Source organism: Lissotriton helveticus, chromosome 3_1 (assembly GCF_964261635.1).
Source record: "Lissotriton helveticus chromosome 3_1, aLisHel1.1, whole genome shotgun sequence".
Taxonomy (NCBI): domain Eukaryota; kingdom Metazoa; phylum Chordata; class Amphibia; order Caudata; family Salamandridae; genus Lissotriton; species Lissotriton helveticus.
Window position 1 is genome coordinate 1,491,028,578 of NC_136061.1, and position 27,555 is coordinate 1,491,056,132.

The 27,555-nt window shown below is 44.5% G+C and overlaps 1 protein-coding gene across 3 annotated transcripts in view; it reads left to right on the forward strand.

Annotated features, from left to right (window-relative positions):
* The window catches only part of SLC37A2 (solute carrier family 37 member 2), a 928,549-nt gene that overhangs the window by 761,615 nt on the left and 139,379 nt on the right, over positions 1–27,555 (forward strand). For all 3 annotated transcript variants that reach the window (XM_078682149.1, XM_078682150.1, XM_078682148.1), the window contains one exon: positions 1,396–1,474. In XM_078682149.1, coding sequence (XP_078538275.1) covers positions 1,396–1,474 — 79 coding nt within the window. The remainder of the gene's footprint in view (positions 1–1,395; positions 1,475–27,555) is intronic.

Genomic DNA, 27,555 nt, shown 5'->3' on the forward strand with positions numbered 1-27,555 from the left:
AAGGCTCAAAGGGAGATCCTGATTTAATGGACAAGATGCGGGCTGGATGGTGCGGAATTTATACACCTGGCATGGGAATGTGCTGAGATACCTAAATTCTGGCAATGAGTGGTGCAGATATTAACTGAAATTATATCAGAAAATATCAGCTGTACACCAGAAATATGTTTAATGGGTTGCTAAAAGGATTGAAGCCGTGAAACTGACGAATAGTAGCTATTGCCACCCTGTATGCTAAGTGGGCTGTGGCTATGCATTGGAATGTAATGTAAGGAACAACTAAATGTGTATGCTGAGGAGCTTCCAGAGGCATCTAGACCTAAAGAGTTTTGGGCACCACTTACCATGTATCTGTTAAGCCACCCGGATATGATATTAGCGATAGTATGTAAATTGTCCTTCAAGTAAAAAAAAAAAAGTGATGTTGTGAACTGATATTGCAGTGTGTAAAATATTGAACATGTCTTTTGCTGTATCGACGTTAAATCTATCTGCCATGTGAGATTTGGGGTGGGGGAGGAGGGCTGAAGTTCAGTATAGAAAAAAAAATGTAGCTATATTATAAGATCGTTGTATACTGAGGTTTCAATATGTGTGTATTAATGTCATTGATTGGAATTGTGACTCAAATAAAAAAAATATATATATAAAAAAAAACAGACCTTCTGCCTTCTACACCCACCACTCTCTCTACTTTCCCTTCCTTCCCGTCCAGAAGTTGTGCAGGCTATTCTTCTCTAAGAGAGCCCAGCCACAGCAGCCTAGAATTACTTTATGACGTAGCAGTGGATAACAACTTATTTCCATAGTTGCTACATCGTAGCAGTGGGTTACTGGATTTCGAACATATTCTGAATCCAGCAAATCAATGCTATGATGTAGCAGCAGCGGCTAATGAGTATGTTTCTGACAGGCATTGTGATTTACTGTTCTATTTACTACTCTACACTATAACTGATCACCTTGGCACGTAGATTGTGACACCCAACGTTCATGGTGAATTGCATTTGATTGACCACCTTACTTATCCAGCAGTGGGACATCCTGGCCAAAAATCGTCCGCCACATGCAAAGATACACTCACTCAATGGAAAAGCGGTTAGGGCTTTAAGAGGATATTTAATCAAAACAGCGCAATTCTTGCACAAATACTCTACTATGGACTCTGACTGCTTAAACAAAAGCTGATCAAATTTTCTGGGGGTACACAGAGCTCACTACATTGCACATTATGGACCAATAGCTTATGTGCATTGATCTGTTTTTATTCTTGCTTAATGTGCAATATCTTTATTTAAGGCTGTTATGTTCCCCCATCGAGAAGCGATTCTTTGATTTTCCACATTTACAGAGTGTTCTACTTTGGGTTTTATTTTGAAATGTTTTCTCCCACAGGGCACGCACGAATCTCTTCACGGCAATGCAAAAGCACTTTCAACTGTGGCAGCTATTATTGATGGAACGGGCTCCATAGGTGAGTGGAGTGAAACCAAATTATGTTTGGAGTTTGCGCTGTAGGATTCATTGTGAGGTTCACAGATCGGATCTTAGGTGATTTGAAAGGAGACTAGTAGTCATTTGAAGAAAATATCATGCATTGTATCTCACAGCTGACATTCGTTCTTAAAATTGGTTATGCTATCCCCTTTCTCGATTTGAAAAGACGTAACTCTGAACTAAGTATATACCAAGGAGCAGGGCTGTAAGCCAGCAGCACTAAACATTGGTGGGGATTCTAGGTCCATAGCTACAGTGGGAGAGGTGAAACAACAAATCCAAACATTAAGTTATTTATTTACTTATATCGCTCCAAGACACGTTCACCTAAGGCATTATGGAGCTAAGAGAATTAAAAGACCCAAAACAACAAAGTAACAGAAAATGACAAAAGAGATAGGGTTTCAAACCATTTTTGAACTGTTTGTCAACAGCAGCACGGCACGTGAGTTGCATTCCAGAACTGGGGAAACAAAACCTTTGCATTGTTTCTTTTTTTTTTTATTTATCTTTATTTTATTATTCATCATCAGATAATACAATTCCACACAGTTCCAACCAATTATTTCGTTCCATATACATATTCCATACAGCAGATATACATCATTGAATAATTAGAATTCTCAAGACACAAAAATCATTACACAAAAACGATCATGAGAAAGAAAAAAGAAGAAAAAAGAAATGAAAAGGGAAAAGAAAATAAAAGGGAGCTGGCCAAGAGACAAAAATAAATATTATTATAATATTATAGACTAGATTACCCCTCTATTCTTAATTTCCAATGCTCTACCGGTGCCCTGATCCTTTTACCTTACTACATCGCTTTACGACCTTTTTTTTCATACAAAGATTTCTCCAAGGTATACATTGATAACATTCTTAAGAGCCATTGGTTAAATGACCTTTGCATTGTTTCATGTTGATTGCAAAATCAACACTTCTGCACGCCACTCATCAGATGTGGCTACATGAGCAAGGAAAGTAATTATTTGATGATAGGTATGTGTACCAATGCGTTATTGTTTTTTTGTTGTTGTCAAAATTCTAGTTTGTTTATGCATATATCAACTCCCATCATCCTACCGCAAAAGAGCCATTATAATGCACAGTTTCTCTCGTGGAGGGAAATGTTCTAATAAACATTACAGATTCTTATATTGCTGCCAAGCTAATCACATCATTGAACAAAAATTTCACTGAAACCTTCCCCTACCCTCAAACAAAAACCCTTGAAACTGAGGTGCATCGTTGAGTCACATTTTGACTTTATAGGAGGTGGCGCACGGCAAGGATGGTCATCTGGAGAGCGTTGCTCAGAGAAGGAGGTAACAGTCCCTGTCTGATGAAGCAGCAGTCAACGCTCTTAGAATTGGAAGAGGTGAAGCGCCCTCATACGTGTAGGGCAGGCATATAGTGGCAGACCTCTGGAGCGATATGTCACCAAGGGGCCCCAAGTGTACTCAAAGTTTTTATAATTTTCCAAGAAGATGTCTGGCATTTTTTCCATCTTGATGGCCTGCCAGAGTTTGGTGTGCCTCTGAGACATCGACAGGGCCTCTTTTTTCTTTCAAGGAAAGGTTAGCTCCAACTTTGCTGCACCCAGACTCAGCCATATTATTGCCCTATCACCCACAGTTTGGTGCTTAAGGGTGTCATCCTACAATCCTAATAGTGCAAAGCCCGGGTTGTCCGGCATTGGGTATCCCAGGATGTTTCTGATTTGTGGACCATAATGGGCAAATGGTCAATCCCACCATATGTGATGAAAGTTGCCCAGCAACCCACATCCCTTCCAGCATAGTTTGGAAGTTTGTGGGAAGATTGTTTTCAGATTGGTATGGTATAGGTACCAGTCGGAAAGTAGTTTATAATGTGCCTCCCTCATACCTATGGAATATATCACTAGAGTTTGCGCCACTTTCCTTAATGGATTGTCTCCTCAAGAATTTGCTGTGGGGTAAGAATGGTGACGAGCAACAAGGAGTAGTGAAAGGAGATGCAACCTCTATAATTTTCTGCCCGTCTGGCAAATTGTTCAGTAGGGGGTTTGGTCTGTAGTGGCAGCTGCTCTGATATCTGGGTGGAGTACCCAGTATTGCAGTTGTGCATAGTGTTAGTGTTCTGAGTCCGGAGGTGGAAGTCCTGCTAACAGTGCTCGAAAGTGAGGATGTTCCATTTGTGAAAGAGGTCAGAAATGGTAAGACTTCCCCCCTCCCTCCAGGTGTCGAAAGTTCCGGGTTGAAAAGCAAGCAGAAATGCTGGGTTATAATGAATTGGCATGAAGGGGGAAGGAAAAGTGGACCATTCTGCACCTCATTCCAAACTTTGAGTCAGTTTTTATGGGGGTACTCAAGTATGTATTGGGGGAAACGATCTGCCTTTGGTTTTCACAATACATCCCACATATATATCTACTCACCACCGCGTGGCGACCACTCTGAGAAAACTCTCCACGGTGCTGCTTTGCAATATAAATGGAAGTCCAGAAGGGCTAAGCCACCTGAGTCTTTCTGTAGTCTTAATGTTTTGTATGGTAGGTGGGCCATATGGTTTTGCCTTATGAAACGTGTTACCAGTGAGTGCCGGGTGGGCAGGTGCCCACGATCTGATTCTATGAGGAGTTCTTGAAAGCAGTTTAGAAGCCTGGGTAAGACAGTAATTTTAATGGCATGTTTGCGTCCGAGCCACGAGATAAACATGGGTGCCCATTGTCTGAGGTCCGCTTTTAGTTGTTGTAGGAGTGGTCGGTAATTGGCAAGATACAGGTCCGATATTGTAGGAGTGATTTTAATAAGTAAGTGATGTTTTATTTAGCCTACTGGAAAGGGGTAGTGGTCACTAGGGTTTCCATGTCAGGGGTTGATAGTCAGATTGAGTAAAGGCGATTTGTGTAGGTTAATACGAAATCCTACCATCTTCTTATACTGTCACAATTCATCTTGAAGGGTTTCCAGCGAGGTCCCAGGGGGATAAACGTCAGCAGTACATCATCTGTGAATAAGGAGATGTTATGCTCTATTGACTCAAAATTAAGCCCTAGAATCCACGGTGTTGTGTGTATTTTGGCTGCTAGGGGTTCTGTGCTAAAGGCAAATAAAAGCGGGAAAAGGGGCCACCCCTGCCTTGTCCCTCTCCCCAGAGAAAAAGATCAGAGCTCACTCCATTGACCTAGACCCTATTTCGGGAGGCGGCATAGTCACCCAGTGCCATGGCTATGAATTGATGACAGAAGCCAAAGTGCCGGAAGGTATGAAATAAAAAGAACCAATCCAATCGATTAATGGCTTTCTCTGTATCTAGGGCCAGCAAAACTGCTGGTATTGTTTTTGCATGCAGTTTTTCGACCAGGTGGATCACCTTTCACAGATTATCATGCGTTTGTCTGCCTTTAATAAAGCCGGACGGATACGGGTGGATCAGGTCACGCATATCGTCAAGCCTGGAAGCTAGTATCTTCAAGTACAATTTGGCATCTTAGTTGAGCAACGATATAGTCCTATATGCGCTACAAGAGCGCAGGTCTCTACCCAGTTTCGGGATGATCGATAACAGTGCTTTGCTCTTGGAGGGGGTGTCCGCACTAGCTTCAGCCATGTGGTTAAAAAGGGCTGCCAGGGGAGGTACTAGGTCGGAGCTAAATGTCTTGTAAAAGTGGTATGTGAGACCATAAGGCTCTGGTGACTTATGGAGTTTCATGGCTGTGATGGCTGTCTGGACCTTCTCCTCACTTATAGGACCCCCAGAATCTAATTTTACGCTGCCGCCACTTGAGGGAGTTCCACTCGATGTAAGTAGTCTAATTGAGTTTGCACATTTACTGGTTCGGCCCTATAGAGCCACTAATAAAAATTGACAAAGGTTTGAGCTTTTTCTGTGTCTGAGATTGCTGGCCCGCCCCTCTCCTGAGTAATATTAATATTAACAACATTCTTTATTTGGCATATAAAAATACCATAAAAGTGACAGTTTATCCATGGAGGTTACAGTTCAAACATTTTTTTTAAAAAGAACAAAAAACAATTCATCAGTCTCAAATCTACATAGTGCTATTTCAATACATAAATAAAAACATACACATCACTTATAACAGATCCCTCCTCAGTTAGGTTAGAGCTGCAGACCCTGATGCAGAGGTCTAGCCCGGGACCAGGGTTCAATTCCCCGCCTCGGCGGGTCTTGGGCTAAAAAATTCCACGGACCTGATAATTCTCGCCTCGGTGCCTATTCCAATCATGGAGTCCCACTCTGCAACTCTGGGCAATAGCTTGCTTAATCTCCACAACGGCCCCCACAACGCTAAGGATGCCTGGCCTCCACCTTGGGGGTGCCCAGGAGTGGACACCTCACAGGGAAAGCCAGGATGGGTTCCACAGCGGTATTCGTACAAGCGCCTTGAGACCCTTGCGAGTGAGTAGTGCGCTATACAAGTATCAATTTTCAGTCCACCTCATCTACAGGCTTAGTTAACGCTACCCTTTGTGTTTCTTAGTCTAAATACAGCCCTTAAAAAATTAGTGATGCAAAAAAAGTGTAAAAGCATCTGGGGCCAATTTTAAAAATAAGAGTGCCACCTGTGCTTGTTTAAATCTGGCTTTTTTTAAAATGCCCTTCAGTAAAATCTTCTGGGATGTAGATAAAATGGGTAAAGTAAAACAAAGTGAAGGGTGTCCTGTGGAGACCTATGGTCGCAGCCACAGGGCCCCTTCATCTCTGAGGGCGGTGTAAACCCTGCCGGCTCTGCTAAAATATGATGCAAAAGATTTAACCTGAACCAAGTCATTAAAAGTCTATCATGAGCACTGCTTATACAGGACCGGTATGGTTCAATGCCCTCGGTGGACCTGGCTACTAAGTATTCTGTCACCGACGGTTTGGTCAGCTCTCTGTCTCCTCGGAGCATCGAAGCATCGAAGCATACTTAAAGAACCGGTCCTTGACCAGGGCCTTATCCTGCATGCTTATTTTCAAGGGGTTAGCAAATAAATCTGCACATCCAATTTTCTCAAAGGACTCCTTCACATATTTTAGCCAGGGAATTTTGAGTCCATGGTCCAGGGAAAGACAATCTTCTATAACCTGCTTGCTTAATGCCGCCTCCTCATTTGACCAGATCTTTACCCAACAAAGTAGGGGATTGACAGCCCACCTATCCATAATGTAACAGGCACCAGTTCTTTATGTGCAATGTGGGCTGGCGTGCTCTGTGGGAATTTTAACATCCGCCTGAAATACTTATTCTCCTCTATTTGTAATTGATTCGCCTCGATGAATCCCCACACTTCACTGCCATACAGCACTTTAGCACAACACATGGAACTATACAGTTTCAGGATCTGCTCTGGGGACCACCATCCTAGCCTTTGTGTAAAGTTCATTATTGATCCGGTACATTTAGCCATGGTTCGGCACTTATCTTAATAAATATTTAAAATGTAATCGCCCATCAAATAAAATCCCCAGATACTAGAAGGACTGTACCTTTCCTAGACAATAAGATCCAGTTGTATAATTATAGGATTTACCTTGCTTTTGCCCACTTCCATGACATAAGATTTTGCCAAGGTGGGGGACAAATCCAGATTCTCCATGAAAGATACAAACCCATCGATTAAGATCTGCAGACCTTTGGGGGTGCGTGCAAGGAGTACTGCGTCATCTGCGTAAAGCAGAACTGGGATTCCACGGGTACCTATCCTTGGGGTGTCTACCTGTAAAGTGCTTAATGCGCGATGCAGACCATTTATGTATAACGTAAACAGAAAGGGAGCTAATATGCAACCCTGTCTGACACCACTCACGTAAAAGGTTCTGTTTTATTTCCAACCTGACTGTATCTGACCGCAGCAGTGCTATTCAAGTGCAAGGTTTTTAAGATGTGAATAAGCCCGGGGTCCTCGCCAAGCCCACCAATTATTGCCAACAATTTCCTTCTATTGACTCTGTCGAAAGCTGCAGTGAGGTCCATGAATGCCAAATACATCGTCCCTGGGCTGACTACTGTGTATTTGGCTGAAATAAGATGTAGATTAAGGCATTGGTCAGTAGTAGATTTCCCTGGCCTAAAACCAAATTGAACATCAGTTATAATGTGGTGCTCATCAGCCCAGTTCGTCAGCCTACTTAAAACCACCCTCCCTAGTACCTTTGCTGACACATCAATAACAGAAATTGGGCAGTAACATTGTGGTTTATCCTTATTACCTTTTTTAAAAATGGGGACAATCGTTGCTGTGGACCAGGATGCTGGAATTACTGTATCCACTGCTGAATTTATGACCCTAGTCAGGATTGGAGCCCAGAGATCTACGTTACTTATAAAAAAGGTCAGGTGGGATCCCATCTGGGCCAGGCACCTTGTTCCTGGTTAGACCCTCAATTCCTGTTTTGACCTCACTCAATAAGAATCTCAGTGGGGGTATCCCCGCTCCCCGTTAAACTCCTGCAGCTGATCCGTACTTGGATTGTAATTATAGAGCCCTTGAAAGAGCTCATACCATTGCTCCTGCAGGATGTTGTTACTCAGCCCGGGTTTATTCAAGTCTTAAAAGCACAGATTATTTATGACTCTCCAAAAAGCGTTGGAGTCTTTCAATGTTAGTGCCTGTCAAGTCGTCCCAAGCTTGCTTATGTAATTGACATTTACGTCCCTTAACAGCTAACTTGTAATTTTTTCGGCAAACGGACACCCAATCTCTATCTCTTGGGGAGGTCTTTAGGGCATCTTTCAGCTTTCTAAGAGCACGGGAACATTGTGGGTCAAACCATCTCGGGTTATCTCTTTTGACACTAAGCACTGGGGCTCTCAGCAAGGTATAAACTGTTTGAGCAACCTGTTTGAAAGTCTCAACTAGTTCTGCCCTTCCACTTCTAGGTCTAGACACCTTAAAATTACCTGTTCACCTTCTTTTAAAAGGGATTTATAAAAGACCTCTCTGTTGACCTGTGTCCAATGCAGCCTCCTGCCCTGGTCCATGGCCTCCCCCCCGCCCCCCCCCCCCTCATTCCAGGCGGTTCATAGTGGTGGCAAACGTCCACCAAGGATAAGACGAGGGGGTTATGATCACTAAAAGCACTGTCACTGATACTAAACCTGGACACACTATTTCTAAGTGAGTTAGAGACAAAAATATAATCAATAGAAGAGGCACATCCGCTGCCTTTAAATGTAGGGTTAACAATTTATTCTGTTGGACGTCAATCATATCCATAGTATGCGTTAGCGCATGCATGTTTAATAAGCCACATAGCTCCCTGCCCTCCTTTGTATGTTCCATCTGTGAGCCATCCTCAAACATACAAGTTGACCAATCCCCAAAAGATGCTTTTAGGTTTGGGCAGAGGTGGCAGTTAAAATCGCCTGCTAAAACTAACTGAAGCTCCGTCAACCCTCGCTCTTGCGTCTGTGTGAATCTAGCATCCAAATCGTGCAGGCTTGCGAGACCCTGTCCATGTGACGTTGCATTATAAAAATGTATGAAAAGTAACCTGTAACCTTTAGTAAAAAAGGTGAGCCCCTGCGCAACCTCAGAGTCCCAGGCCAAGTCTGCCCATCTAGCCTGTAAGGTAAGAAAAACATATATAACCAGCCCTCCCATGGCTCTCACTGACGTTGCCTTCCGTGCTGGGCAAAAGAAGGTTTTATATCACTCCCCCAAAAATTATTATTTACAGGTTCCCATGTTTCTCGTAAACAAAGAATCTGGAAATCATGTATATAAAGTAGCCTTTCTGCATGCTTAAATTTAGTGGATAGGCCTGCTATGTTCCATGAAAAATGTTTGATTGCTCTCCCGTTTGGCTTTGCTACATTATCGATTACCTGGATACTATTTGACATGGGAACATTCGTGTGTGAACCACTACCTGTGTGGGCATTTACAACCTGTTGAATACAAATAGTATGGCCTTCCACTGTCCCTGAGATGATCTCTTCTCCCCGCCTCCCACGACCTAGATTAATTGCGGGAGTACCACCAATTCTATCAACTTCCTACAATGGACCTAGTTAATCAATATCATTTAGGTCTCTGAGTGGTGCAAAGACGTTATTTTGCAATGGTGCATTGGCCCACCCGAGTGCACCCTCTTGTTGACACACTTCTCTATAATGTTGATTCGGGAAGGATGGGGGTCTATAGAAAAAACCCAACGGGAGCAATGTAACGCATGAGTCCATCTCAGCTTGATAAGACCTATTACTCTGAAAAAGGATCTTGCACACGAGATCAGGATGCCTAAGTGTCACTATCAAACAGTCCCCTGGGAAGGCTTTCCTGGTTCTGCCGATCCAGGACACCCTCCTCGCCATCAAGATGTGTCTATAGTCTCTAATATTGAACCCCGCATTCCTACCCATTCGCTGCACCACCTTGTTGATAAGTTGTGTCAAGGGTTCCTCTTTTTGGCTTATGTGTCCTGGGACACCAGTTAAAACTACTGTAAACGGGCAAGATTCTGGCGGTAGGTCTAAAACTGGTAGGCCTGGTGTACTCTGCATGCTTAGAGAAGAGAGGACATCTCTGTTGGTTGTGGCCGTGCATTGTCTCCCTTTACTCCCCTTTCTGGCCTTGCAGGGTCTGTTAGGCGTGTTGAGGGATTGCCTATGGGCCCCGTCATTGAGTCCCTCAACCCCCTAACAACAGTAGTAACATTAGGTATGGATACTTCCGAGTGTACATGTGGGATTCTAGTGCACATAAAATTTCTCCCGGTAGCCTGTTCAGTAACCCAATTTTTCCTCCCCTTATTCACATTTACGGGTAATGGGGCTAGAGCCACAGGTTCCCCCTGAGTGACACATGCACACCTACATGCCCCTTGGTTTGCTGCAGAGCTCCCAAAGTTCACAAATGATAGCAATTTTTCTTCAATTGAACTTAGTCTACATACAATGGGCCCCAGCCCCAGAAGAGCAGTCATCAGAGTCTCCAATCGCTTCCATTGGCCAGGGTCATCCCCAAATTTCACACTAGTGTGATTACCATTTTTACCACTGTTATGAGTCTGATTCATGGCCAATCCTTTATTAAGTTCTGGAGCGGGTTTCTCAGGAGGCCTGATTGCTTGGAGCTTTAATCTGCACAACTGTGGTCGCCTCTGGTGCCACTAACGAGGAGTCAGGGAGGACAACTAAATTCCCATTTTTGCTACAGCCAGGGGCGGTAAGACACAGATGATCCACAGAATTCTGCACACCCTTGGGGGATTTAGCCATAACAATGCCTCCCATTGAGGAACGTTTATGGGGCGCAAAGGTGTCCAGTGAAATTCTTTTTTCAGTAAGCTGGATCTGATGAGTCAGAACTGACTCTGCTCTCATCAAAAAAGCGTCCAATGTCCCCACAACCCCCCCTCCACCAGTAGGCCCATGACCTTACATTATTGTCAGTGTATATCTCTCTGTACTCTTTAAAAGTTGTGCCAAGTTTCTGCTCAGTCTATCACCATCACCATAGTGTAAGCCTACTCATGTTTTCCCAAATAGATCTCCTCTCTATCGTCCCGGTCTTGAAACTCCAACTGTAATATTTTTATTTTGGTTTATTGACATTTCAATATAACCGTCATACAAAAAACAACACGACAACTTAGTCAGTTGAGCATAGCAACAACACAGGTAGTACACATATAGTAGCCAGTGTTTAAAGACGAAATGGATAGATCGCATGAAACATCTTGCCAAGTACAATGCAAGCAATAACATTTGATACAGAGGGATTTAGGAATCTGGGTAGCTCCTGCATGGGGAACAGGCAGTTTGACAAATAATGGACTGCTGATTTCTGGCTTGCTTAGGTATCACTAGTACGGCTTCTGCCCTGTGCGATCCCTGACTCTTGGGTGTAGAATTACACTACTGGGGAACTGACCTGTCCTAGAGAACTCTCCCTCTCGGCTCGCTGCAAGCTTGCCCATTCCAGAAACGGGTCCCAAATGTCTTTTGGCCTAGTAGCGGGTGGCATTAGTTCCCACAATGTTGTTAATTGTGTATGACTGAAAGTGTCATACCGCAACCAAGTAGGGATCCTCCTCCTTCCCCAGTGTATAGCTACCCTATGCTTCACCAAGAGCAATAGCATGGCATGTAGTTTCCGGGTCTCAACAGGCGTGTCTCTTACCTAGCCCAGTAAGCCAAAAAGCGGCTCTGGAGCAGCTGGAGTGCCAATCATCTCATGAATTGTATTAAAAATCCTGGCCCAGTATGATGCCTGAGCGGAACAGCTCCAGGCCATGTGTATGAACGTGGCCGGGGCATAACCCCGTCTCCAGCATTGGTTGTCTGCATTGATTCCCATTCGGTGTAGCTTCGAAGGGGTTCTGTAAAAGCGATAGATGAACTTAAAATGGATCAAACGCAATTTGTAATTGGGCGAAAGTACCGTAACTTGACCACAACAGTAAGCCCATTGATCCTCTGTTACCTGTGTTTATAAGTCTGAGTTCCAACCCTGAAAGGCTTTTGGCCTAGTTATGGGAGCGGTGTTCTGCATGTTACTGTATAAGCATTTTATGAGGTTCCAGGGGGAAATTGTCTGAATAAAATTTTCAAGTGCCATTAATGTGGGCGGGGTGGAGGGAAGGTTGTGTGTATTTACCTGCAAGTTGCACTAAGTTTGTAATAAAGGAAAAGCTCTGAGAATGTCCCATCCCTCCCCTCTGTGATCTCCGGTGGTGCTCTGAATACTTCCTGGGGATACAGATCCGCAAAGAGACGCAGTCCTAGATTCTTTCGCTTGGCTGTGGCATCTAGAAAGGCAGCAATCGCTAGCGTGTTGGGATGTAGATAGTTCAGTACAGTGAAAAATGTGTGAATATTGTGTGCTGTAGACCTCTCTGGTATAAAACCTGACTGGTCTGGACGTGCAGTTAGTGGAAACAATGGCTGTAGTCTGTTGGCGAGTAATTTCGCAAGAATTTTGACCTCCACATTAATAAGTGATAGGGGTCTGTACGAGCCTACCTCATCACTGGGTTTCCCGGGCTTTAGCAATGTAATAATGGTGGCTTCCTGCATGGGGCTAGTTCTGTTGCATAGGTTTTATAGAACGTTGTGGTCAGACCATCTGAGCCAGGGGCTTTATCTGAAGGGAGACCTTGAATCACTTGGATGACATCCTCAGCTGAGAACGGAACATCCATATATTCCCTATGTCCCCCACTCAGCCAGAGTAGCTCTAGGGACTCCAAAAAAAACTGCAAGCCTTCCGGGACTGCTTGATGCATTGTTGTGTATAAATTGGCGTAAAATTGTGTGAGTCTATCTGGATTGCTTGCAGGCATCTGATCAGTGTCTGGTTATCACCCCGAGCCTCAGTAATGTACGCTTCTCCTTATCTTCTAGCCTGCGTGTATTTGCCCATAAGCTTCACCTCTCGCTGTGCCTCTTCCTGAAACTCCAGCAGCTTTTCGTTTAGTTGAGCTACATAGACTGGATCATCAGGAGTACAGAATTATGTCTCAAGCTCCCTGATATGTGCCTCAAGGGAAGCAAGTGTGCCCCTGATTGCCTTCAGCACCCCAGCCTGTCGTGCAATACATTTGCCCTTTATTACCACCTTAAATGCTTCCGAGAGTGATGCCCATGACATGACCAAGCCCATGTTAAAGTAAAGTATTCAACAGTGTCCCCCCAAACCCAGTCCATTGTTTAGTAGTAGTGTTTGTATGTCCCCATCCCCTTCCACGGTGTGCGTGTGTCTTATGTTCGACATGTGTCGATTCTTCCTGATGCTGTGGTTTTGTAGCATAGCACTGGCTAAAACCATACCAATAAACATTCCCTCCCTCCCCCCTCCAACATGAACCCCCATCAGGTTGTGAGTTACCTTCCCACCCAAGCAACAGAAAAAACATTATGCTCCTGAATCAGAACAAAAGCAGCAACCGGGAACTCTCCCTGGGGGGTGTAGGGTCTCCGGCATACTACCCTGCCAGTGGCGGGGTGGCCGAGCTATTGGCGAAGAGCCACTAATTTATGAACAAATGTTGGGGTTGTTTTCGCACCCCGGCTGCAGCCAAAGTACAGTGTACTTTCCCAGAACCCTGCGCATCTGTGCAAAACCTCCACAAGTTTACATGCATGGCAGACCAAAGTTCCAACCAATGTTGCAGGAAAAGAAAAGTTAGTTAGTCATTATCACTTAATCCAGCTTCTGTTGTGTGCTCATCAGGTGATCTGTTTGCATTCTTCATCTTCCCACGTACGTGCTTAGCAAACTTCATTGCAGGCTTGGCATCTGTGAACATATGAGCAGAACCTTCATAGGTCACCTTAAGCTTTGCAGGGTATTGTAAGGCGTAGAGGTTCTTGGCTTGCAATAGGATGCGCTTCGCAGGCAGGAACTCCCTGTGGGCTGCCTGCACTGCTGGGGTGAAATCCGGATAGAACTAAATGTTATTTGCTTTGTGGTTGGTGGACCCACGCTCTCTTGCAAGTCTCAATATAGTGTCTTGGTCCTGGTAGTATAAAACCCGAACAAGTATTGGCCTGGGTGTTTGCTCCGATAGGTGGCCTGGGGCCCAGCTTGCTCTCTCAGCCGCTAATACTGCAGATAGATCCGGGCCAAAGAGTTCGCGTAGTAGGTTGTCCACATAGACTTCCATTTTGGAGATAGCCGTTGTCACGGGAATTCCAGTTATCTGAAGGTTATTTCGCTGAGATCTGGCTTCTAAATCTTTGTTCTTTGCTCTGATCAGACCAAGTATCTTGTCCATTTGCAGTAGTCGATCTTTAGTTTCAACTTGGAACTCATGGCGGTCAGAGCTTTGGTTTTCTAACACATCCAGCTGCGTCTCGTGTTTGTCTACTTTCTTTTTGACTGCATCTATTTGAGATGTTAGGATATCCAGCTTAGTGTCAATTGTTTTCAGGCTGGATCTCATTTCCAGCAGTAGAATCAACCGCAATGGATCGCACACCGCAATATCAAGTACTTACTTGCACCAACTTTGGTGAAACACTCACAAACTTTTTCCTAAACTCTTCAAGTTATACGCACTGCATATACCAGAATGCGGAGGGGCGATCCGGAGGAGAGGCTAGCAGTGTGCTCCCATCGTTGTTTCTCATTTCCAGCAGTAACCACGGAGAGCCTCCCCCTGTTCCTCCAAATGAGTAGTAGCTTGACGATCGGCCTCCCTCTTCAATTCAGACTCTGTTAACCCTGTGTGCCTTTTGTTTTCGAAGGTAAGTTTTGGTTGTTTCGCGTCCTGTTTGCCCATGGTGTCGTAGAGAGTGTGCTAACCCCTCTCACAGAGGCTCCTCGTGCTGTAAGCCCAAAGCTCCAAACTGCCGCAGTTACCAGCCCCCGAGGCCTAGCCCCGTCCGGGCAAATGTACCTCAACACAAGATGAGGTTCGCAGTGCAGCGATTTGGAACTCACAAGTTATATTGCAATCAGGTGCAATGTTTAAAGTTTATGCACTCACAGTCAGTAGGGTGTTAGCCACACATGTGTCTTCTCCTGCTCCCATGTGGGTCTGATGATCAAGCCAGAGGTACAGTGTAGTGTAGGCTCACTCTAGGCCACAGCAGACTCCGATGTCACATTGCTTTTAAAATTTCACCTTCAGCAGGCCCGATATTTTAGCCCGACAGACGCTCCGCAGAGGGCAGCTCCACGAGTCTTGTGCTCGGGCGCCGCTTCGCCACCGGTTCAGGAGTTCGCCTAGAGGATTTTAAGCTGAGGAGGTCTGTCTCTCACCTTTTTTCCTCTTGCTGGGTGGTGTAATGTTGCAGCATCTCCGCTTGCTCAATCCAGGCTGCGTCCGCCTGGTCTCAGGATGGTGACAACCCTTACTCTTCTCAGGGTGCCCAGGCGGTTTCTGACAAGGTTGATGGTTCCACGGCGATGCAGGCCCTCCTTACGTTGCCGCCTCTCCACGACTCAGCCAACAGGACCCGCATCTAGAATTCCACTTGTCGGCCGGCGGTGAGCTTCGCTCGCTCTGCCTCTCTAGTATGGGGTTGTGTTGCGGCGTGTAGGCCACCTCCTCCAAAAGCTCGCGTCTCGGCTACGGTTTCATTTACAGCAGCGGGCGGCTGCTCGCCCGCAGCACAGCCCCCCCTCAGGCAATGCCCAGAGGCAATTCAGGCACCTCGGTGGCTCTCCAGCAGTACGGATTAATTAAGGCCTCGGCCGACGGAGCTCGCTTAACAAGCAGCCATCTTGCAGCACGGTTAAACCACCACCTAACTGTAATTTGTTAATTGTCCTAGTCAACAGAATACAGCCTTGCCTCGTAGGTCATCTCGAACTACAACATATCACACTCTTTTACCATCCTTTTACCAATCTGATGTCATGTATCACATAGAACCCAGAATGTGCAGAAATAGTCATCCTATGTATATAAACTTTTCACCCCCAGGGAACCTATAGTCCAACCTAGAATTACTATCATGGACAGTGGACTGAAAAGAAAAAAGTATTTCATCCCCCCTACGATTCGCCATATGTCATACCGTTGGTACTCATCTAGTGTACATTTAAGGAGTTTTACTTGTTTTGAGCATATCCTAGAGGAGCTGCATGATCTGTCCATCCCAGGTTCGACCCCCATATTAAAATCACCGCCGCATAAAACTATAGCACCCCCACAGTTCTGCAGCCGTATATGTCAAGGTCCTCGAGAAACTGTGGTACTTCCACATTGGGGGCATTTATGCTTAGTAGAGTTTATTTTTGTTCACATAGATAGCCAGTTACTTGAAAAACCCTACTAATTTATCTTTCTGAATGTCAATTGGAGTACATAGTACTAATTTACTGATTAGGACAGCAATATCCCTAGAATACGAACCATATAAAGAAACATATCTGAAGGAGCCCCCTGAGAAGCAAACTCAAGAAGACCTGCGGGGTCTAAATGGGTCTCTTGAAGTAAGGTAACATTAATCCAAAGTCTACATATACCAGTACTAAACTGACCTTTTTAGGATTATTGAGTCCCTGTATATTCCAAGTCAAGCACTTAAGACCTTATATTATGATGTGATTGATGCATAGAAGAACAGTACCTCGTGGTATAAATCAACTGCATTACAGTGCCAACAATAATTAGCATATCTGATCACCAGAACCTTAAAAACAGCAATATTTCCCACCCAGCTTTGCCCTTCAAGCCCCCTTCCACTCACACCATTTCCCCCAACTGTGAAGCAACCCATTACATTGTTTAACAAATACAAAACAAAAATCTCAAAAGAAATACAAAGTGTTGATTATACTTAGGGGCATGAGCCATTCACAACTAATGCAAAGTACTTTCACCAGTATAGCCAATGAAAAGGACTTCTAATTTGCATCACATTCCCCATCAGACATTTAAATACCCAATAGGCTATGGTCATTTCCATCTAGACATATTAAAGTTGTTGTCTACATTGAACATAAACATTTGAGCAAGGGAAAAACAATTCCACATCACCCATCGGAGACATAAAGCCTCTCTCATCCGATTGTAATTCTTTTATATTTGATCAATTGTTTGCGAAATCATAGGGTGTCTACAGCCTTGGTGAAAAATGCATGCAACATCTCAGGATACAGCATGGCATAGTTCAAGATTGCTGCCCTCAACTGTTTCTTGTCCCCGATTAATGTTTTCCTACCTTCCTGAACAGTCAGTGTGTAATCGAAAAAAATGCCATTTTGGGCACTTGATGTTCAATTGATTTCTTTTTCCCGGCTATCCACAGAATGAAATCACGGTCCTTGTAATTAAATAGGGCAACAATGATTCATGCAGGTGGTTTTTCATCAAGGAATCTATGTGCCCCTTTGATAACAAAGCACTATGAGGGGCTTTACTTACTGAGCGTGTCAGACAGGAGCTTCGTAATAAACGGTTTGACATGTCTTTGCATTCTGTTATGCCCATCAGGCAACTATTATTGTGCCTTGAGCACGCCTCCACATCTTCACATTTTGGACAACAATTGACATTTTATTCTCAAGCCTTTTGATGCAAATTAGTAGATTTCGCCCTATCTTCTAAGTTCAAGACTCACTGTTTGACATCAGTTGATCTGGTGGCCTGTCCGTCGAGGCGTTCACTCCTTTGGTCCAGCCGCAGAGTCAACGCATCCATTTTGTGGTAAATTTCCTTTGTGTTATGCTTGAGTTCCTGTAATATGGCTTTCATATCCTTCCTTGTGGTTGCAGGCTGATCAAAGCTAAAAGACTCCTTACTAGATAATTCATGATCATATCTGTGCAATTTTTTTGTTCTCAAACATGAGCTTTGTTTGTTTAGTGTCATTTCCCCACAAGTTAACTGAACATAAATACTGAAAGAAAATATAGCACCACTTATGTTCTGCAGTGACCAATTAGAGTTTAGATGCACTTCCGTGTAATTCTGCTAAATTGTTAATATATTGATCCAAACACCAAAAGGAATGTACAGAGATTTAGCAGATAAGTTCACAAAAGTTATTGTAAACCCATAAGAACAGAAGCAATCGCAAGAGTGGTCATGCAGCTCAATTTAATGATGAAAAGTACTCCTACTCTTTTGGATCAAGCGTTGTCAAAGCACACTTCAGATCACAGTTCAGCCAGTCATATACAGGCAGTGGCTCCATCCATGTGCCCCAATATGATCAGGCCATTAACTTTAATGACACAAGGCATCCTTGTATAACAAAAGTGATGGCATCAGTCTCCTACTCCTCCAAACGACCAGACTCTACTGTCATCAGGGGATGAGGAGAGTCGAGCACCCCCAGACCCCAAGCTAAGAGCATTCCACCTTCCAGGATCAGGTGATCTTCATGGTGTCTCCATTTTGTAAGCCCGTGGCCTTCAAGACCCGCTGCATCTGATTCCCTGGGTGTCAGAGCTTCAGTCTCTCAGGCTCTGATGGTGCACAGGGTGCTCCGTAGTAGCATCTGCCACCCCCAACCCATTCTGCAGAATCCTGTACATTAGTTCTGAAAAAGGTGAATTACTGAGGTACAGGGTGGACATTAGCAGAGATTCTACACTGCCATCTTGCCCACTAACTGGTCACAGCTCCCTTGTGCCTCACTCTTGTTGGCACCTGCGGGCCATTCATTGGAACCTTCCCCTAAAGTGGCGCATTCACAGGGACTGACTCACAGACCACATTTGGATCTCTGTTTAGGTGGCCCTGGACCTCCAGTGGTGGACATTGGATGCAAACCTGTTTTAGAGAAGGCCCTTCTCTCCTCCTCACCCAGAGGTATTGGTGTTGGAGTTATTGCTGTTGACGGATGCGTCTCTTTTTGGTTAGATCAGTTAACCTGGACAATGTGGTCCTCTATAGAAGCAGTGCATTGCTTAACTTTTTCTTTTTTTTTTAGAAAGGCTTGCCCAAAGTCTGGTCCTAAGGCATTTCTCTCTTCCAGCAATAACAGGTTTATCCAGGTACTGTTAAACAACACAACCTCAACCTCCTTGTGGTACTGCAACCAGCAGGGCAGAGTGAGGTCTTGTGCCCTCTCTCTGAAGGTCATGAGACTGTGGCTGGACTAGTGAGTCAACTCGAGGGTTTCCTCAACATCAGGGTCGACAATCTCAGTTGGCGTCATTTTGTAGGTTACAAGTGCTGTCTGCATCCCGAGGTGGCGCAGAGTAGTTTTGTGTTGTTGAACATGCCTTTGGTAGATGTTTTCACTGCCACCGAAAATATCAAGTGTAATGCTTTTTGTACTCTAAAGTTTCCTCCTTGAGGATCTCTAGGGTTCTCCTTCAATGAGATTTCAGCCTCCTTCAATGAGATTTCAGCCCCCTATATGCCTTTCCATGTATGTTGCTTATCCTACAGGTCCTGAAGGAAGTCAAGCAGGACAGAGCACAGCTTATTCTCGTGGCCCCAGATTGGGTCAGGAGGTGGAACTGACCCTCAGCATCCGCCCGCCTCTTAAGCTTCCACTTCTGGAATATCTGCTGCCCAAATAACAGCACAACTAAACAGTGGCACTCCTAGGTGTCATTTACAACAGGTATATAGGGTACAAGTTGTAGAATGGGACACAACAATAACTGTTTTCAAATCTGTACAGTAATGATTATGATCATCTTTATTAAGTTCATTCAAAAGAAGAGAATAGCATAAGACAATTTATTAATATCATTTTTATCAAAAGTAAGTGTACAGTGTCCCCATTGAACTTAAGAACCATGGCAGTATGCATCAAACAAATACATGTGTGTTTCTTTTAACAAACCACTCCCAAATCTTTAAACAGCATTGAAGTCTATGAGCCCTCTCAAGGCTATTTGGTGTATAAGTTTGTTAATTGCATCGACGACGTTTCGACCCAGACAGATAGCCCGGTCTCATAAGAACCAGGGCAATGAGGGGAGCATCTGTAATAAAATTTGTATTTTTAAACAGAATTAAGAAGGGTTAAGGAGATCCAGAGCAAAAAGCGGCGGAAAGGTGTAATTAATATTACTCTGCACCTGAGGAATCATGTGCCACCTTCAATGGAGGAAGGAGTGTGCAAAACATGTGACACCAGCCCTACCGTAGGGAAGTGTAGGGAAGTGTAACAATATCACCATGGAGTATAAAAGATAGAGTAACTTACCCAGGGGCATAGACCGAACCGGTGAATGTTATCACAAAGGTAAGCACAATAATCAATATGAACCATGTGTGCAGGGACATATAAAAAACATTGCTCCTGATGGCAATTGTAGACTACATCCTACGGTACCTTTCCTCTCAAACCCACCGACAGCAGCCAGAAAGGCCACAACAAAGCAGTGTGGCGTGAGAACCCCCACTATCCTACTGGTGCATGAATGTGAATGAATCAAAATGAAAGTGAGGCTTGGAGCGCGCAAACGTTCCAGCAATCGCAATGGACCCAAAAATAACAAAGACACCCACTCCTAAATAGGGGCCGGGAATGGTCCAAACAATTCTATGCCTAATATTGAACTGAAGGATGGAACTAGGCCTGAATAATGGCCTGGAGTAGTACAGTAAAAATTCTACACCAAACATATGGAAATGGAAAAAGATAAAGATAAAAAGCAGCTCCGGGGTGCGGCCAAAGGGGAACAAAAAGGTCTCACTCCAATCTACTGAAGCAGTCACAAAGTGGGACAATATCTGAGTCCTTATTCCCACAAATGGATGTTTATGTGACCCTATAAAAGACCACACAGAGATCAAGGATTACATCAGGAAACACAAACATGATCAAGTACATGATAATTACATGAGTACATAGATCAATCCTGGAGTAAGGAAACAAGTCGCCGCCACTCTTAGTTCAAGTTCAGACCATTGTCAATGAATCACAATGGATAATCTATTGGCATTCTAGTTCCCGTAGAATGCGGGCATCATTCCGTCCTCTGTGCGATGCTTGCGGGACTTCCAGTACCTGCCATCCGATATCATTAGATGAATTACGAGAATCAATGTAATGTGGCACCAACGGTGCTGAGGTGACTCCCCATCGAATCCTACTGCCTTGAGGTTACCTTAGGGCCGTTTTAAGTCTCCGTTTTAGTTTCACAATTTAGCTTGGCTGCTTTTAAAATAATTGACTTTTTACATGCTTTACACTTATGCGATAACATACTGCGAAGTAGTTGCACATACAGTTAATTTCTTAGTAGGTTTTAATGTCATGTTATTCATACACTTTTACCAAGGTTAGGCATATAGTACGCGATGCCCCTGCATTTACGTTGTCTGGTTGGACACAGCTCTAGGCCTCTAGACACACCATTGTATCAGCTGTGCACCTTTGGCACAGTGCAATTGGAACCGCTCTTTCATTATATAAACAGCCTCTGAGCTAATGTGGGGGAAAGGGTGCCTATAGATAATCCTAACTTTTGGTGCATTTTTAAACAAGACAAGGGGACCCAATGTGATATACAAGGGCCTTGGGCATCGGTAATTTGTAAGAACAGTGGCCCTTGGTAGAGATCTAATATAAACAAATAATAAATATAGACTAGAATCAATACTATATTCCTGCTGTCCAGCTGGACAGTGAGATTTAATGAATAGCAGGTAAAGGATCTTGAGAGAACAGATAAAGTGGGACAAAGTCCTGCGTCCTACACATTACAGTAAAAAAAAATAACGAAAAAAAACATACAGGCAGGGCAAAAAGGCTTGTTTGCAATGTGAATGGTTTAAACAAGCAAAACGAAAACAACACCGTTAAACTTGACAATTAAATTAGGTTGTGTGACGACATTTCGATCCCTTTGCGAAGATATTGGGATCATCATCAGGACAAAATTAATGCATGCCTGAGAAACAAAAGGCCACAAGTGAAGTGAACTCAGCCAGCCAGGTGTCTGGTGAGAGTGCAGACAGTGCGGGATGGCCTCCGAACGTCTGCTTGTAGCAGTCTGGTGCTGGCAAGGGAGGACTCCGGATCGAGTTATGAGCCGTGAGTAGGGCACGGGCAATGAATTCGCCGTGAGGGTTAGACTCCTGGTTGGGTAAGGGACCGTTACACGGAGTGGGCCGGTCGGATGTCCGTGAACAATTCGATGGGCCTGTGGTTAGGCAGGACAAGGGAAAAATGGTTCGCGATGGCGTGGCCAGTGTTAGGCTCAAGTACCTATGAGGCAATGTCGCAATTGGGCACAATGGGATGAGATGGAAGATGTCCTCCAGCACCTCCCAGATGAATATAGGAAGAAAGGGGAAGAATTGCTAGCAGAAGGAAAAAAATTAGATGTGCATTTGATGCGGCTGACACTTAAGCAAGAGGCATCAATTCTGCTATCCGAATACACACACTGATGGTGAACATCCCTTTGCCCCCCAAGTTCAATGAGATGTTAGGAATTATTAAAAAGGACACACATACAGCAAAAGCAATGAGTGCGCTGCATAAACCCGCTTTGAGAAAATCCTTTCAGAGGCAAGGGGTGGGGGCAAAGTATCCATCACAGACCAGGGACAATCTTACCAGAGACGGCCGCAGGCCTACCATCAACGGGAAAGAAAAGCGTTTGGTAGGTGTTCATACAGAGAAAATGGGACAGGGGAAAGGTAAAGGCACGGCAACTAGAGCACAGTTCCAACACCAAGCAATTACTCTCCGTGTGTCTCCCGCGACCATCTAATACCTATCAGGAAGAGATTTCTGAGGTTCCAGGCGCAGAGGGCAGACATCACGTCCGACCATTGGGTACTGTCAATTACTTTCTGGACCTTATATCATCACCACCAAACATTCTTCCATGTAGACACTTCCTCAGCCCTCAACAGTTATATCTTCTGAAGGCAGAAGTAAAAGGGATTCTTACCAAAGAGGCCATTGAACCAGTTCCAAGAAAATATCAGGGCAGTGGGGTATATTCACATTACTTCTTAATTCCTAAGAAGGATGTTTGGTTGCAGCCTGTTCTAGTCCTGCCACTGCTTAACCGATACATCTGATCAGAACATTTTCAAATGGTGACACTTCAGGATTTAATCCCACGTTTGCTGGAAGGCGAGTTCATAATAGCCCTTAACCTCAAAGATGCCTATTTCCACATTCACATCCACCCAGCATGCCACAGTAGGTGAGATTTGTGGTAAATGGCCACCATTCTTAATTCATAGTATTATACTTTGAATTTACAACAGCCCTGAGCATTTTTACAAAAATGTCTGGCAGTAGTGGCAGCGCACTTGAGAAGGCAGGGTATTCATGTCTTCCCTTATTTAGATGATTGGCTAATAAAAAGTGCAAACAGAGTCAAATGTGTACAGTATATACAAGCCACCATCTCCCTGCACCACAGATTGGGCTTCATATTAAATGTGATTAAGTCCCACCTGGAGCCATTCCAAATCCAACCCTACTTGGGTGCAATTCTGAACACTGTGCCAGCCAAAGCTTACCCCAATCCCAGAGAGTTCTCAATTTCCAGAACCAACTGCCTCTTTTTCAGCCACATCATCGCCTGCCAGTCAGGATGGTAATGCACCTCCTAGGCATGATGGGTTCTTGCATAGTTGTTGTATCCCATGCAAAACTACACATGCTCCCCTTACAGAAGTGTTTAGCATCACAATAGTCACTGACAGAGGACAGTCTGGAGCATCTAGTGTTAATCCAACCCACAGTTCACCATTTCCCGCAGTGGTGAAATAGCAACAATCTACTGCAGGGAAGGGCTTTAAAGGATCGGTATTCGCAAGTGACCATTACCACTGAAGCTTCACTTGCAGGCTGTGGGACGCACATTTAGGAAATGACAGTACAAGGACTGTGAACTGTTAAAAAAAAAAAACTCATCACATCAATAATATAGAGCTCTTTGCAATTCCACTGATGTTGAAGGCCTTTCTATCGTACATTCATCACAAGGTTGTCCCTATATAAAACAGAAAATATGACACCGATGTATTACATCAAAAAACAGGGAGGCTCTTATTTCCAATGTTGTCTAAGTTAGCGCAGAACATATGTAAATGGCCATTACAACATAATATTCACCTTCTGCAGAACATCTGCCAGTGGTAAACAACATCTCTGTGGACCTCCTAAGCAGGACACAGCTACAAGTCCATGATTGGGGACTCCACCCACAAGTCCTCCATCAATACTTTCAACTGTGTAGCACAACAAAGTTAGATCTGTTTGCAATAGTGGAGAACGCAAAATGCCAACACTTCACCTCCAGGTATCATCACACACAGTCACTAGGCAATGCACTGTGAAATAATTGGTCAGGGATCATTGCCTGCACTTTTCCGCCTCTCCCACTAATTCCAAATTAAATTTGGTTAGAAAGCTCAGGCAAACCTCTCTCATTCTAATTCTGGTGGCTCCAACATGGGCACGGCTACCATGGTACACCACATTGCTCGAATTGTTGGTCGTTCCTCAGCCGACGATCCCCCAAGTGGCAGGATCGTCTCACACAAAACCATGGCACAATCAGGTACCCCGGATTCAAAGCAGCTCAATCTACACATATGGCTCTTGAAGTCCTAGAGTTTGTGTACCTAAAATTGCCATCAGAATGTATGGACATTCTTCAAAGATGACCCACCAGTAGAACATGCTATGCAGCCAAGTGGAAAAGATTTGCCTGTTACTGTATGACACAACACATTGATCCTATGACCCCTACAGTTCAAAACCTGTTATGCTGACTACTACATCTGGAATGGTCAGGTACAGCTTACACATTCATATGTCTTCATCTTGCAGCCAATGCTGCTTACCAGCAAAACAGGGAACATCATTCACTGTTTAAATGGATTCAGCTACTTTACACAGACCCCACTGCTCGCGCCAAATCGGGACTGATCATATCACCGGTCTATCGTATCTAGATGCGTCCGGGTTGCCCCCTATCGCCCCTGTTGTTTGTTTTGGCATTGGAACCAATCGTGCAACTTTTGCGCTGTGTCATGGCCCCATATGGTATACCTATGCAGACAATAACACATTCGGTCTCACTCGACGAGGACAATATGTTATATTTTAAGGACCTTGGCGTGGACATGCGGGTCGTTGCCGGTGTATTCTCGTAGTTCGGTGACTTCTCTGGGCTGCGCCTTAATGCCTGCCAAATCGGAGGCATATTCCTTCTCTGGCACGTACGAGGAGACCCACCTACCGTTTGGGCGAGAACAGTTCAGAGTAGAACCCGTAACGTTTAAATATCTGGGGATTCAACTTTATAGGTCCTCCGCCTACACTATAGACAGGAATTTGGTATGGACTATCAACTCGCTCCGATCGCAGGTCGCCTTCTGGAACACCCTGGCAGGCCAGTTAGCAGTGTCCAAAATGGTCATGCTACCTCGACTCTTATATCATTTTGTAAATATTCCTGTGATCTTACCGGCCTGGATTTTAAGATCGCTGAACACTTTGATCACGTCCTTTCTATGGGGACGAGTGAGGCACCATATTGGTTGGTGGCGCAGACGGAACCCCCTACATTTAAATTGTTGCGGTCCCTGCACATCATGGGCCATAGTCGCCACCTGGTATGCTGGCTACATCATGGGTTGCGTGAACACTTGCAGGTACCACTGTTGCTGCTCCGTCATAAGTGGGATTTGGCACTGGCAAGGGAACTGGAGGACAGGGAGTGGGATGCTGGCCTGAAACATCCCCGTCGCGTGTTCTGTAATTTCCGGCTGAAGTCCATCCAACTACTAATACTGCACAGGGCCTATCTTACTCGGCAGGCTATTCATAGAATGTACCCCTTGGCTGCTGCGCACTGCCCCAGATGGCCTCACGATCCTGCTGATTTTACACATATGTTATGATCATGTTCTGTCCTGGGGTGATTTTGGTCTGAAGTTGTCGGTGGATTGTTCGCATTGACTGAGCGCAATGGTTGAGATGTCATGGAAGTGTGTTTATTGGGTCTCCTCCCTCTCCCGAAGAAAGCAAAACTGCTGCGTCGCTTTGCTGGGTTGGCTCTGATGCTCGCTAAACGACTAATAACACAGCGGTGGAAATCGTGCAGGGCACCATGAGAGGGCATCTGGAGAGAGGAGGTCATTAGATGGGCGGTAGCAGAGGGGGAGACACTGGCCCGTGAGGAATATAGGAGATTGAGGAAAAAACCAATAGCATTTGATTGGGCATTCGTGTTAGAACAATTTAAAGCAGTGACAGGGGATGATGTGGATGCAGCCCTAGATCTACCGGTTGAGTAGGCCGCATCGGCCTAAGTCTAGGTTATGGGCAGCAACCCGAACTAGATGGGGAATTGCATTTTTGGCCAGAAGGGGTGTCTTCCCACTTCCTCCCCCTCTCCCTCACTGTCTTGGGTCTTCCTCCCTTCTTCTTCCCCCACCCCGACTGTGCAGCCACCTTCCTGAGTGCTGGTTGTCCTCCTACGGGCCCCCCCCCGCCTGCTTCCCCCCTGCCTGCTTCCCCCCCTCCTCTTGGCCCCACCCCATGCCTAGGGACACACTGACTCACTGCTATTTTGGCAACTCCTTGAGACCTAGTCCCGGCGGCATAAATAGGAATGTAGCAGCCGAGTTCATTGTTAACAGTTTGTAGGGAGGGATAGTTGTGGGTGGGATGATAATGGAGGGTATGTATGGATAGCAAAGATGTGAGTAACTATTAGCAGAATGCAGTATATTGTTTACTTCGGAATTATACTTGGCCCCTACATGGTCAAAGACTGTATGTGCTGTACTACAGATTTTGACATGTTACTATGGGTATATGAACAACTAACGGAGGTATTTATCTCTGCATATGTCACTGCATATTGTATTGTAAAGCCTAATTGAAAAAAACCGAATAAAAATGTGTTAAAAAAAATAATCATTCACTGTTTAAAATACCTGATGTCAAAACATTCATGGAAGGTCTGAAAAGCATAATACCTCCAAGAACACCACAAGCCCCAGTATAGAATCTAAATGTGATACTAACTAGACTCATTGGACCCCCTTTTGAATCCTTACATTCCTGCTTGCTTCAATACCTTTCATGAAAAGTGGTGTTCTTAGTTACAATCACTTCTTTGCGAAGAGTTAGTGAAATACAAGCGTTCACCTTAGAAGAGCCATTCTTCCAAATGCATACAGACAGGGTTGTCTTAAGACACAGTCCAGAATGTTTACCAAATGTTCTGTTGATTTTCCATCTCTGTAAACTATTGAGCTGCCAGTTTTCTTTTCCAATCCAGGATCAGTAGCTGAAAGGGCACTACACACCTTAGATGTTAAAAGAGCATTACTATACTTTATTGACAGACGCAAATAATTCAGGAAATACAACTATTCAGAGCTATCTCTAAACCCAGACTGGATTATGATATATCTAAAGCAGGTGTTGTTAGATGGATAGTCAGATTCACTCATATTTGCTACGCCAAACAAAGAGTCTGCGACCAGTTTCTCCACAAGCACATTCTACTAGGAAGAAGCCTGCTTCCATGGCATTCTTTGGGAGCATTCTTGTAGCTGACATTTCTAAAGCAGTTACTTCGGCAACTCCACACACATTTATAAAACACTACTGGGTGGATGCCAACAGAAATGTTTTGGACAATGTACTAAAAACATTCTTCCAAAATTCAATTGCTTAACAGTCTGTGCACCACATGTATA